Source organism: Bombina bombina, chromosome 3 (assembly GCF_027579735.1).
Source record: "Bombina bombina isolate aBomBom1 chromosome 3, aBomBom1.pri, whole genome shotgun sequence".
Taxonomy (NCBI): Eukaryota; Metazoa; Chordata; class Amphibia; order Anura; family Bombinatoridae; genus Bombina; species Bombina bombina.
Window position 1 is genome coordinate 526,209,923 of NC_069501.1, and position 14,917 is coordinate 526,224,839.

Here is a 14,917-nt window from a genome sequence, read left to right on the forward strand (position 1 = left end):
TTAACTATTTAATAGCTATTGTACCTGGTTAAAATAATTACAAAGTTACCTGTAAAATAAATATTAATCCTAAAATAGCTACAATATAATTATAATTTATATTGTAGCTATATTAGGATTTATTTTACAGGTAAGTATTTAGCTTTAAATAGGAATAATTTATTTAATAAGAGTTAATTAATTTCGTTAGATTTAAATTATATTTAACTTAGGGGGGTGTCAGGGTTAGACTTAGCTTTAGGGGTTAATACATTTATTAGAATAGTGGTGAGCTCCAGTCAGCAGATTAGGGGTTAATGTTTGAAGTTAGGTGTCGGCGATGTTAGGGAGGGCAGATTAGGGGTTAATACTATTTATTATAGGGTTAGTGAGGCGGATTAGGGGTTAATAACTTTATTATAATAGCGGTGCGGTCCGCTCGGCATATTAGGGGTTAATAAGTGTAGGCAGGTGGAGGCGACGTTGTGGGGGGCAGATTAGGGGTTAATAAATATAATATAGTGGTCGGCGGTGTTAGGGACAGCAGATTAGGGGTACATAGGGATAATGTAAGTAGCGGCGGTTTACAGAGCGGCAATGTTCCGATCAGCCAACAAAACTCTAAATCTAGCCGTAAGTGTTTCTTGGGTTTATCAAGTCATTTCAGCTGTTCAATTTGATAAGTGAAAACCACTGCTAGCGGCCAATTGGCTGCAAATCTGCAGGGGGAAGCATTGCACTAGCAGTTCACCAGAATATATATATATATACTGTGTATATATATATATATAAATGGCGTCCCTCGAATTCCGATTGGCTGATAGGATTCTATCAGCCAATCGGAATTAAGGTAGGAATGTTCTGATTGGCTGAGGGAATCAGCCAATCAGAATCAAGTTCAATGTTCCGATCAGCCAATAGAATGCACGCTCAATCTGATTGGCTGATCGGATCGGCCAATCGGATTGAACTTGATTCTGATTGGCTGATTCCATCAGCCAATCAGAATATTCCTACCTTAATTCCGATTGGCTGATAGAATCCTATCAGCCAATCGGAATTCGAGGGACGCCATCTTGGATGACGTCCCTTAAAGGAGCCTTCATTCGTCGGTAGTCCGTCGGGCCAGCAGGATGTTCCGCGTCGGAGGTCTGCAAGATGGATCCGGAAGAAAGAAGATGGAAGATGCCGTTGATAGAAGACTTCAGCCGGATCATGGACCTCTTCAGCTCCCGCTTGGATGAAGACTTCAGCCGGATCAGGGACATCTTCAGCCCCCCGCTTGGGCTTGGATCAAGACATCGGAGGAGCTCTTCTGGATCGATCGGTTAACCTGGTATGGTGAACATAAGGTAGGAAGTTCTTCAGGGGCTTAGTGTTAGGTTTATTTAAGGGGGATTTGGGTTAGATTAGGGGTATGTGGGTGGTGGGTTGTAATGTTGGGGGGGGTATTGTATGTGTTTTTTTACAGGAAAAAGAGCTGAATTCTTTGGGGCATGCCCCGCAAAGGGCCCTTTTCAGGGCTGGTAAGGTAAAAGAGCTTTGAACTTTAGTAATTTAGAATAGGGTAGGGCATTTTTTTTATCTTGAGGGGCTTTGTTATTTTATTAGGGGGCTTAGAGTAGGTGTAATTTGTTTAAAATTGTTGTAATATTTTTCTGATGTTTGTAAATATTTTTTTATTTTTTGTGCTTTAGTTAGTTTATTTCATTGTAGTTATTTGTAGATATTGTATTTAATTCATTTATTGACAGTGTAGTGTTAGGTTTAATTGTAGGTAATTGTAGGTATTTTATTTAATTAATGTATTGATAGTGTAGTGTTAGGTTTAATTGTAGGTAATTGTAGTTATTTTATTTAATTAATGTATTGATAGTGTAGTCTTAGGTTTAATTGTAGGTAATTGTAGGTATTTTATTTAATTAATTTATTGATAGTGTAGTGTTAGGTTTAATAGTAACTTAGGTTAGGATTTATTTTACAGGTAAATTTGTAATTATTTTAACTATTTTAGCTATTAAATAGTTCTTAACTATTTAATAGCTATTGTACCTGGTTAAAATAATTACAAAGTTACCTGTAAAATAAATATTAATCCTAAAATAGCTACAATATAATTATAATTTATATTGTAGCTATATTAGGATTTATTTTACAGGTAAGTATTTAGCTTTAAATAGGAATAATTTATTTAATAAGAGTTAATTAATTTCGTTAGATTTAAATTATATTTAACTTAGGGGGGTGTCAGGGTTAGACTTAGCTTTAGGGGTTAATACATTTATTAGAATAGTGGTGAGCTCCAGTCAGCAGATTAGGGGTTAATGTTTGAAGTTAGGTGTCGGCGATGTTAGGGAGGGCAGATTAGGGGTTAATACTATTTATTATAGGGTTAGTGAGGCGGATTAGGGGTTAATAACTTTATTATAATAGCGGTGCGGTCCGCTCGGCATATTAGGGGTTAATAAGTGTAGGCAGGTGGAGGCGACGTTGTGGGGGGCAGATTAGGGGTTAATAAATATAATATAGTGGTCGGCGGTGTTAGGGACAGCAGATTAGGGGTACATAGGGATAATGTAAGTAGCGGCGGTTTACAGAGCGGCAGATTAGGGGTTAATAATAATATGCAGGGGTCAGCGATAGCGGGGGCGGCAGAATAGGGGTTAATAAGTGTAAGGTTAGGGGTGTTTAGACTCGGGGTACATGTTAGAGTGTTAGGTGCAGACGTAGGAAACAACATAGCAAACAATGGGGCTGCGTTAGGAGCTGAACGCGGCTTTTTTGCAGGTGTTAGGTTTTTTTTCAGCTCAAACAGCCCCATTGTTTCCTATGGGGAAATCGTGCACGAGCACGTTTTTGAAGCTGGCCGCATCCGTAAGCAACTCTGGTATCGAGAGTTGAAGTTGCGTTAAATATGCTCTACGCTCCTTTTTTGGAGCCTAATGCAGCCATTCTGTGGAATCTCAATACCAGAGTTATTTAAAAGGTGCGGCCAGAAAAAAGCCAGCGTTAGCTACGCGGGTCGTTACCGACAAAACTCTAAATCTAGCCGTAAGTGTTTCTTGGGTTTATCAAGTCATTTCAGCTGTTCAATTTGATAAGTGAAAACCACTGCTAGCGGCCAATTGGCTGCAAATCTGCAGGGGGAAGCATTGCACTAGCAGTTCACCAGAATATATATATATATACTGTGTATATATATATATATATATATATATATATATATATATATATACATATATATCTGTAGACAACCTAATTTCACCATTTTGCCGCAAAATGCGATCAAATAAAAAAAAAAATCATTAACCTTTTTCAAAAACTTTGGGTTTCTCACTGAAATTATTTACATACTGCTTGTGAAATCATGGTAAAAGCTTCTCTGGGATCCCCTTTGTTCTTTGCCATTGCTTTTTGGTAATTAGAATGCCTCTAAATGCAGCTGCGCACCACATTTCTATTATTTCCAGTAGTAAAGAGGTTAATTAGGTGGCTTGTAAGGTTAATTTTATCTTTAATATTGCAATTGGTTATATATTTTTTTACAGATTGATGAGCCCAATATATATTACTCAAACACACTTTACATTGATCAGTTGAAGAATGCGGTCATTCATCACAATCCCATAAGCTTCAATTTCACTTGTACCTATAGTCTAAAAATGCAAATTAGCTCCATGAAACCGCTCTATGTGTCACAGTATCTACAAGCAAACGGTACAAGCCTATCGGAAGATTATGCAACACAGAATACAGACAGCAAGCTCAACACCTTATTCAGGTACAGTATGTAAACAGAAAAATAATATTGCTTATAATAATAATAATGATGATGATGAAATATAGTATTTAACCAGATGGGGTACACAAGGATTAAAAAATAACATACAGTCCCAATATGAAAGCTTTAAAACCCTGTTTGCTGCACTTATTTTTCAATGGCCAAAATCAACTTACTTTATTTTGAGTAGTCAATCCAGACTTGTTACTGAAAGAGATAAGGCTTGTCGCTATTATTTTGTTAGATAAGATACTGAAAAACAATGTAGTATTTACTAATTCCCCCACTTAGGCCAATTTGTGAAATATATGAAGCAAAGTTTGTCAAGTGCTTTTAATAGTCTGCAGTGTACACTTCCAATTCTCAGAATTGGAAAAAAACATAATTTATGGCATCATGGAAATTAAAATATCTCAGTGTGGTATGTTTAACAAAATAATTTGATTGAAAATGTAATAATTTACCACAAAAAGAAATGGATCTTTATGACTGCAATTTTGCTGGTATTGTTATATGTAATGGAAACATTGAAAGAAAAACATGTTGTGGCCACTAGGTAATTGTTTCATCTAAAGCAGGGTTCTTCAAACCACAGGTCGCAACCTATTACTGGGTTGAGATGAGATATATGAGAGTGTGTTGTGTGTATTGAATAAGAGTGTATGTGTTGTAATAGAGCGTGTGTGGTGGGTATGTGTGTTATATGAGAGTTTGTGTATGTGGTGTGTGTGTGTGTTGCATGAGAGTGTGTGTGGTGTGCATGTGTGTTGTATGAGGTTGTGTGTTATATGAGAGTTTGTGTATGTGGTGTGTGTGTGTGTTGCATGAGAGTGTGTGTGGTGTGCATGTGTGTTGTATGAGGTTGTGTGTTATATGAGAGTTTGTGTATGTGGTGTGTGTATGTGTTGTATGAGAGTGTGTGTGGTGTGCATGTGTGTTGTATGAGGTTGTGTGTTATATGAGAGTTTGTGTATGTGGTGTGTGTGTATGTGTTGTATGAAAGTGTGTGTGGTGTGCATGTGTGTTGTATGAGGTTGTGTGTTATATGAGAGTTTGTGTATGTGGTGTGTGTGTGTTGCATGAGAGTGTGTGTGGTGTGCATGTGTGTTGTATGAGGTTGTGTGTTATATGAGAGTTTGTGTATGTGGTGTGTGTATGTGTTGTATGAAAGTGTGTGTGGTGTGCATGTGTGTTGTATGAGGTTGTGTGTTATATGAGAGTTTGTGTATGTGGTGTGTGTGTGTTGCATGAGAGTGTGTGTGGTGTGCATGTGTGTTGTATGAGGTTGTGTGTTATATGAGAGTTTGTGTATGTGGTGTGTGTATGTGTTGTATGAGAGTGTGTGTGGTGTGCATGTGTGTTGTATGAGGTTGTGTGTTATATGAGAGTTTGTGTATGTGGTGTGTGTATGTGTTGTATGAGAGTGTGTGTGGTGTGCATGTGTGTTGTATGAGGTTGTGTGTTATATGAGAGTTTGTGTATGTGGTGTGTGTGTGTGTTGTATGAAAGTGTGTGTGGTGTGCATGTGTGTTGTATGAGGTTGTGTGTTATATGAGAGTTTGAATGTGTGTTGTATAAGGGTGTCTGTGTTATATGAGAGTTTGAGGCCCATTTATCAAGCTCCGAAGGGCCCGTGTTTCTGGCGAGTCTGCAGGCTCGCCAGAAACAGCACATATGAAGCAGCGGTCTATAGACGGCTGCTCCATAACCCTGTCCGCCTCCTCTGAGCAGGCGGACAGAGATCGCCACAATTCAACCTGATCGAGTATGATCGGGTTGATTGACACTCCCTGCTGACGTCCGATTGGCTGTGAATCTGCAGGGGGTAGCGTTGCACCAACAGCTCACAAGAGCTGCTGGTGCCATGCTGAATACGGAGAGCGTATTGCTCTCCGCATTCAGCGAGGTCTGTCGGACCTGATACACCTTTAATAAATAGGTCTCTTTGTGTGTGTTGTATGTGAGTGATGTGTGTGTGTGTTGCATAAGGGTGTGGTGTTAGTGTATCATTACTTATTACAACAGTTTAAATTTTTACTATAATATCACTTATACAATTGTTTGTTGAGATAATGGGGTAGATTTATCAAACCCCGGGCGGACATGATTTGCTATAGCGAATCATGTCCGGCCTGCATTTAACATTGCACAAGCATTTCTGGTGAAATGGTCGTGCAATGTCACCCCTGCACATTCACCGCTAGCAGGGGGTGTTAATTATCCCCATCGTATCTGATCGGGATGATTTCAGTCCGCTACCTAAAAGGTGGCAGATGAGTTAAAGAGCAGCGGTCTTACGATTGCTGCTTCTTAACTTATGTTTCCATCAAGCCGGAAACATCGGGCGGAGCAAGCAGCATCCACTGCTTGATAAATCTCCCCCATTATGTCTAATTTGCCTTCATTAAAATGGCCCAGATTACAAGTGAAGGGTAAAACTGTTTGCACCGTTAGAACTATGGTGCACTAACATCGCTAGCGTGCAAGCCACATAGCTAGCGTACTCCCATATTACAAGTGGAAAGTAAAATGTTTGCACTCAAGCAAAAGCCTAGGGTGCTAAGATATGGAGGTTAAAAAGAGTAGGTGAGCTAAATCCCTCAACTAGTAAATGTCTATGGAGCACACTACAAAACTCAGGTCCTGGTGTTTGCTAACTTGAAGGTGCACAAAGTCAAAGGTGTTCTAAAAAAGGAAAATAAAAGTCTAAAACAATCTTAGGGGCTCCAGTTATCAAGCTGTGTGTGCAGCTTTGGAGACCCTTCACTGCATATATATGTGTGTATGTGTGTGTGGTTTATTAATAAAAATGTTTTAACATTAATTTAAAGGGATAGAGTATATGGCAAGGTTTTGGAATGGGAATACTATCTATTGAATATATAGAGGGCCTTTAAAATATGTCGGCTGCACTGACATTCTCTGGTATTCAGAGGCGTATTTAGGTTTTGTGCTGCCCTAGGCACTCAAAATTCTGCTGCCCCCCCACCCCCTACCCCCCTAGGTTTTAGGCTTTTTTTTGGCCATAATATTTTTACACCCCAGGACTTGCTTGTGTGTGTGTGTGTGTGTATATATATAAGTATAAGTCTCTTAAGTGAGACTCCTTCATATTAAACAACAATGTTAACCCTTTATTTTAGTTAGAAGATAAAAACACTGAACTGAAGTGATGTCATGCAGCCTCTGCACAAATATATACTATATGTCTATATGTTATTGTTTCACATGCCACTGTATTGTAATCACATATGCATCTCTACCCTATGTGTACTCAGCGCACTGCCTTGTCAAGGACACCTCTGCTGAGCTGTTGTGCTAGTAAAAAATATTTATTTTAATTTCCCCAGCTCAGCAACACTGGCACATCGCGTGAACTAGATAATTACTGCCCCCAAACCGCAAGTGAAGCCTAATACTCTCACGCACCGCAGCCTCAGTCAAAGCAGCACCTCCTCCCACCCGGTCACCCTTATTGACCAAGTTCAACTTACTCAGACACTGTCTCACACCGTGACCGGCACTGCCTGAGCTTCCTCCCTCTGAGTCCCTGCTTGCTGCTTTCCCTTACATAACATAAATAAACAATACATCTCCCGGCCAAGGCAGCCTTTTCCATGGATGGCTGCTGGCTGGCGGCCGCCACGCCCCCGCCACATACAGTAGATCAGCTAGCCTAAGGAAAGGATCACAATCACATAGTAACTTACTGACTTACTAGTCTCAGACTCCACTGAGAGATGAAGCAAGGATTCCATTTCCTCCCGCGTCCTCACTCACACTCTGTCAGGGTGACGTGCAATGAATCCTTACTGAGACCGGAGTTGTTCTGAACAGAGCCGCACTGACATACCACCCAGGGCTAGAGACCAAAACTGCCATCACTTTACACGTGCAGTGCAGCGGCGGGTGCGCAGAATACTTGCATCTGAAGCAAGCCACATAAAGACTGTCTGAAATTGATTCTCACTCGTTAAGTGCAACTGTTAAGTGCAGCTCTCTAACTTTACGCCCCCCTGCTGGGGCGCCCTTATGCAAGCGACGGGCCTGATTGGCTGAGACTGAGTGTATGAAGCCACTTAGCCGCACTTTCAAGTTTAATTTTTTTTTTTAAATGATCATCAGCCGCATATTCAGTGCAGCCACTGCAAGTGCCGCCCCTCAAAATCTGCCGCCCTAGGCACGGGCCTCGTTGGCCTATGCCTTAATACGCCCCTGATGGTATTTTAACATGATTTGTAATACCAATTTGTGTGCTGTTCTTAGTGCATGTTTGATATGGATATCACACCCTGCACTATCAATACTGTTACACTTGTGTCTAGGCCAATATGTAACAGAAATATTGTTTCTTCCTGTTGGGGGGGGGGGGGGGGGGCATACAAGCCTGCTGCCTGCCTCTCTCCTCAATTAAAAAAAACAATGGCTTCACCAACAATAAACAAATAGAAATAAAAAAATGTTTGAGATTAGGGCTAAAAATGTAGACTTCAATAGTTAATGTAAAAAATAAATTATTTACTAATACTAAAGGTACCTGACTATAATTAGTGAATACTGCTCGGGTAAGGGGGAGGCGCCGCTGCTGGCTGCCACACTTTCCTCAGGCTCATGACCTCTTCTGGATTTATCTTAATTTTAACCTTCTTACATTCAAAATTCATCATAATTATTTCAAGTACCAATACCGACTCCACATAACGCACAAATAGACTCATAAAAATTTAACGATGACATTACTAAAGTGAGATACTCAATGGATGGAAATGTACTCCCACCGGACCATCTTACTACCAGAAAAAGATACCTTCAGCTGAACACCACAAACAAGGTACACTTAAACTAAAAAAAAAAAAAAAAAAAGACTCAACCCATGCACAAATTGGGTTTTGGATTTCATCATCCATTCAGATTTTATTTCTAAACACAAGAAAAAATAATTGATTAAGTCTATTTTACTAAAATATATTGGTTTTAAATCCCCTGCATGCTTTCTTATCTGTTATCTACAATGCAGCCTGAAGTGCAAAATCTCACACCTCACTCTGGCCTGAATTCTATAGAGCAGGGCAATGTAACCAGCCCCCACTGCTAACATTCCTACAAATACTAGAAGCTATTTTAACCCCTTCACTGCAGAGGGAATGACCACCTATACACCCTCACATCTGCACTCCTTAAGACCCCAAAAAGTGGTTCTATATCCTGACAGTATCACAGCTGCCCCACCACCCTGTCCACCCGCAAGCCCAATTGAAGTGATCCAACCTAAAAGCCACAAAAACCGCACTATCAAATCAAGAAAATCTCTTTGTGTGATCCCTATTAGAAGACACATTGTCTCCAAAGTAGAGAGCAAAAACTCAGAATCCCAAGACTGTCCTATCAGATCAATCCTATGCAATGCCAGATCAATAAAGAACAAAACAGCTATTATTTCTGACCTTATTGAAACATGCGAATTAGCATGCATCACAGAATCATGGTTAGATGAAAATGCAGGGCCTATTCTAGAGGCAGCTATTCCAGACAATTATACAGTGTTCCACCGCCCGAGACAAGATCGCAAGGGAGGTGGAGTTATGATCTGTGCAAAATCATCCTTAAATCCCAGACCAATATCAGTCCACAAAACCCAATCATTTGAATGTGTAGCTGCCAGCCTCTCAATAGAGAGAGGATTCCGAATACTGCTAATATACAGACCCCCAGGAGATGGGAAGAGATTTCTTCAGGAACTCCCAGACCTTTTGGCTGGCTTAATCCTTGAACACCCCAGATGGCTTATATTAGGAGACTTCAACACTTGGATTGACAACACCCTATCCCTGCTTGGGCAGGATCTCATCAGCTTGATGAGTACACTCGGCTTTACACAAATCGTCACCACTCCCACCCACAGAAAAGGTCATACACTTGATCTAGTGTTTCAGTCTGGACTAGAAGTGTCACCAGTAACTGTAAACCCAGTTACCTGATCAGACCACCACTCCATTCACTTCTCCATTGTATCACAATCAACCAGACACCAGCCTCAGAACCTGGTCAAACACCGCTCATTAAAAGGGGTGACACCACTGGATGTAGCATCACATATGGATCTAAGTGAACTAATGGGCACCTGCGAAGACCCCAGCTCCTTAGTCTGACTCTACAACAAAACCATGAGAGACACCCTAGAAAGCATTGCACCATCTCGCATACGCACTGTCCAAACCCACAACAATGCACTGTGGTTTGATAGCTCCATCAGAGAAATGAAAAGAACAGGACGTAAGCTTGAGAGAAAGTGGCGCAGAACACATGATCCAGAGGATAAAGCCGCTCTTACCAAACATCTAAATAAATATCAATCCAAGATAACTCAGAAAAAAATCTTAATTTTTATCAAGCGAAATTGCACAGTAGAAAAGCTCTGCAAACCAGCATGCATGCTTAGCCCCACCAACTTTTCTCAGAATAAATGTGAAGCATTTGCGAACTTCTTCAGAGACAAGATTTCCTCAATCTGAACCGCTATCACAGCAGGCCAAACAGTTACACACCAGAACCACTACAATGGAAAGCCAGACTGCCCCAGTTTATGGTCCACTTTTACAAATGTGGATATAAAAGAAGTTAAAAACACCATACAAAAGTTGCACCCTACTACGTGTGACTTAGACCCTGCTCCAACTCAGCTCATATCTGGATGCATTGAAACACTCGCCCCAGTCCTCACAAAAATAGTGCAGTGTTCACTAAAAACAGGAGACTTTCCAGATCCTCTAAAAGAAGCTGTGGTAAAACCACTCCTAAAGAAACCTTTATTAGACCCAGACTGCATGACTAATTACAGACCAGTATCCAACCTCCCATTTCTGGGGAAAATAATTGAAAAAGTAGTGGCAACTTAACTGGAAGCTCATCTATCACGCCTAAACATATTCGATCCTTTCCAGTCAGGCTTCAGATGCCGCCACAGCACTGAAACAGCGCTAGTCCGAGTGCTAAATGATCTCCTCATGGCAAGAGACAAAGGTGATTACTCCATTCTAATCCTCCTGGATCTCTCAGCTGCATTTAACACCATTGACCATAGGATTCTAATAGAGCGCTTGCAGTACATCTGTGGTCTAGGAGGCACAGTCCTTAACTGGTTTAAATCCTTCCTCGCTGGTAGAACACAGAGAGTGATATCAGGATCAAGCTCATCAGCACCAACAGAACTGGCCTGCGAAGTTCCACAAGGATCAATCCTGTCTCCCATGCTATTCACAATTTACTTACTACCACTGAGGGACATCATTAACCGACATGGCCTAAGGTATCATTGTTACGCTGATGACACACAACTCTACTTCTCCTTTGCTCCAGATACTACAGACCCAGCATGCCGCATAAACAGTTGCTTAACAGACCTCATAGAATAGATGAATGCTAGCTGTCTCAAAGTGAACCCGGACAAAAAAGAGTTACTCTTGGTGAGGAGACCCCGGCCATCAAAAATATCCCACGATCACCCAACTGGCCTGGAGCTTGGAGGCTCTGAACTCGTTAGTTCAGCAAAGGTACGAAACCTCGGAGTGCTGATTGACGCTGGACTATCTTTTAAACAGCAGATTTCCTCCGTAATAAAATCTGCCTACTTTCATCTGAAAAACATAGCCAGGATACAACACTTAATTCCACCGGATGATATGCCAACATTAATCCATGCATTTGTATCCTCTAGGCTAGATTACTGCAATGCACTTTACTTGGGCCTCCCAAAAAAAGAACTCCATCGCCTTCAGACAGTACAAAACGCAGCAGCAAGACTATTGACGCAAATTATTATTATTATTATATAATATATATTGAAGGTAGATAATGATCAAATAGCTTTTAGCATAGCCTCTTACTGTATTTTGTTTCCTCTACTGACGCCAGATTAGGTCCAGATACTACAGTGGTCTAATCACTGTGTAGAACATAGCAATGTTAGGCTTCTGAATTATAGAGTGTGTATTTTCAATTCTTGCAGCACAACTTCAGAGTTAAAGGAAATATGATGCAATTTTATGTGGTATGGCCTTTGGGATTTTGGAAATAGATCTTAAATAAAGTATTCTATAAAAGCGTGTATTTTCTTCTCTTTTATGGGAAAATTATTTCATGATTTTATCCTTACATATATATTGTCAAACAATGTACAGGATAAAAAATGGCATGATTTTATTGCAGGAAAACAGATCTGGACGATTTCTTTGACTGCATATCTAAAATAATAGTCCCTAGTGGAGCACTAGATGTAGCTTATTTTGGACACTGTTTTAAACAACAAATTAATTAATTGAATGCCTTTAACAAAGGTCGTATTGAGTTTTTGTGCTGCCTTCCAATTTGAATTCATATTGGACTCATATATGTTTCTCACCAACATACAGAGAAGTTAATTATTAAATTATTGCTTTTAAACACATAGAAATACATTCAGCAGTATTTATACCCTGATGTGAGACACCTTTAGACCAAGTATAAACCATTTCTATCTCAATGGAGATCATGAAAGTGGAAAGGTTTCATGAAACTGAACTGATCTTCATAATATGCAGCATTCTACGGGGCTGATTTATCAATGTGCGGGCGGACATGATCCGCTGTAGTATGCTGAAATGCTTGTGCAATGCCGCCCACTTCACATCTGCGGCAAAGTTAAGGAGGTGGCGGACAAGTTTAGGAGCAGCAGTCTTATGACCGCTGCTTCTTAACTCCTAATTCCGATGAGTCTGAAGGCTCACGTGGAATAAGCAGCTTGACTGCTTGATAAATTGGCTCCTAGCTCTCATCCTAATACTACCACGGCCATCCATAGTTTGATTTCCTTTCCTTGTTTAATCTTCAGTGTTAGACTCGAGACCCAAATGAGTCTCTAGAATCCCCAGTTACTGCTACCAAGATATTGTAAGATTAAATAATTGACATTGCACAAATCCCCAGGAATGGATGGGTTCACCAATCTTTTTTTACAGAAAAGTTTGAGGTCTCTTGGCATCCCTCCTTTTTTAAGTGTTCTCTATGGCTCTTTCCTGGCCAAGTATATTTAAGACAAAATATAACAAAGAACAGTGTGTTCAGGAAAAAGTCCCCCTTGGTTTCTTCAAAAGTATATGTAAGAATCCTCAAAAGTGGGGTGTGTACAGTCCCGACTATTTGTATATAAGGGGACAAACAGTTAATATGCTTGCAGTGTCCACAACAATGGATGCCAATATAGTTCCTGTATAAGGCAGTCCGCTTCAGCCTAAGTGTCAGGGGTGATAGTGTGTACACAAGGTCAAAAGGTGCCGTCGACTCTTACCCTCCACTGGTCTGGACTGGGCACGCTGCTGTACTTCCTCTCAGATAGGCGATGAGATCCTTCCCAGGGGGGTGCAGTATGCATGTCCTTCCTGGCATGCAAAGAGATCCAGCTTCGTGAGAATGTATTACCTAGTGCATCACCCCTGACGTTGATAGGCTCATGTGAGTAATAGGTCACGGAGGGGCGAAGTGTGAGCCCGGGATCCAAGTTGGGATAGCAGCAACTGAGCAGCAATGCAAAGCAGTATGCCCAACCGCTGGTAGACAAACTTATAAGGAAAAGATGCGCTGACTCAAAGGTAGAAATGCTGGATAACAAAAGGTTTATTTGCAGTCCAAAATCAGTAACCAGTGAATTTGGTCACAGTCAGGAACGCCTGGATGCGCTTCTTCGGAGGCTAGTTAGAATGGGACTGTGAAAGCTTTTTAAACTGTGTTTGCACCAATCCTAGAGAAGCAATGGTATGGGCCAATCAGTGTGGCGTCACCGAACCACAGAGGTCACAATGTCGTACTCTAAACAAAAAACAATAATAATGATAATAATAATGACACATATGAGTGAGTAAGACTAACATAAAATGTACTGGAAATAAACAGTACCTTGGCTAGAAAAAAATAAGAGTAAAAGACAAAAAATAAATAAATAACAATGAATAAAATACAAATACAAACTATACAAAAAATAATTCAAAAAATAATAATGATATGTATAAAAAAACAATAATAAATAAATAAACATCAATAAGTAAATGAATCCTAAATTCATTAAGTATCAAAAAGAGTGGTCTGTCAATCTGTGTGCCAGGTTAATGAGCCATATGAACAAAATATATTTCTAAGTAGAAAGCGGCCAAATGGCAACTTAAAAACCTGCCCAACAGAGTCAGACCACAATGATGAGACTGGAGAATGGGATAAATATAATTTGTATTCAACAGTTATATTATAAGAACAAACGAAAGAAAAGGATTGGGGAAAAGCCCAAAGTGGAATGCCAAAAAGTGTAAATAGGCATGTTGTTGGCTAGACTCTAAAAAATGGAAGTATATAAAAATGAGTATGTCCTAAATGTATTTAAATGGGAAGACAGCTAAGGGCCAATAAAAAAAAATAAGTAAAAAAGATACATAAGAGAAATATGAAAAAATAACAAAAAGAATAAAAAATACAGAAACGAAAATATGTGTCCTAGTGTTACAAAGTAAGAGCAATACAAAGTGTGTAGCTCAAAGTGTGTGATGTTACTAAATAAACGATATTAACACAAACACTAGAGGAGACATATAAATGTATCTAAAAAAAGCTAAGAGATGAAAAAAATTAAATGAAAGGAAGACAAGGATGGAAGTAAGGAAATCAATCCTAATAAGATATTCAAACAAGTGTGGTACATAAAGATATAAAGATATAGAAACCTATATTGTATATAGATATAGTAGACTATGATGTATATAGATATATATGTAACTATTGAGACATGAAATATAGTGTAGCAGGGGGGGGGGAGAACTGATATGTATGAAGTGTTAAATATTATACTGAATACCCTATATGCTGGGTCTACTAAGTTAGCTACTAGGAATGTCTCAAATGTTAGGCCCAAACTAGTATTAGGGAGGAACCATGGGTATTCCAATATACACCCCCATATTGCAGATCTGGAAGGGATCTACACATATAGATCCATATCTAGTAATCTATTGATACCATGCCATATGTTGCCCCATATTGCAGATTTAAAAGAGATCTACACATATAAATCCACATCTAGCCGTTTGTTAATACCATGGGGATGTCTGGTATTCAATTTCACTATCCAGAACACTTCTC

At 39.8% G+C, this 14,917-nt stretch overlaps 1 protein-coding gene across 1 annotated transcript in view; it reads left to right on the plus strand.

The window, feature by feature from the left end:
• The window catches only part of LOC128653573 (uncharacterized), a 261,458-nt gene that overhangs the window by 42,189 nt on the left and 204,352 nt on the right, over positions 1–14,917 (plus strand). The window contains exon 6 of the mRNA XM_053706954.1: positions 3,528–3,760. Within this exon, the coding sequence (XP_053562929.1) occupies positions 3,528–3,760 (233 nt within the window). The remainder of the gene's footprint in view (positions 1–3,527; positions 3,761–14,917) is intronic.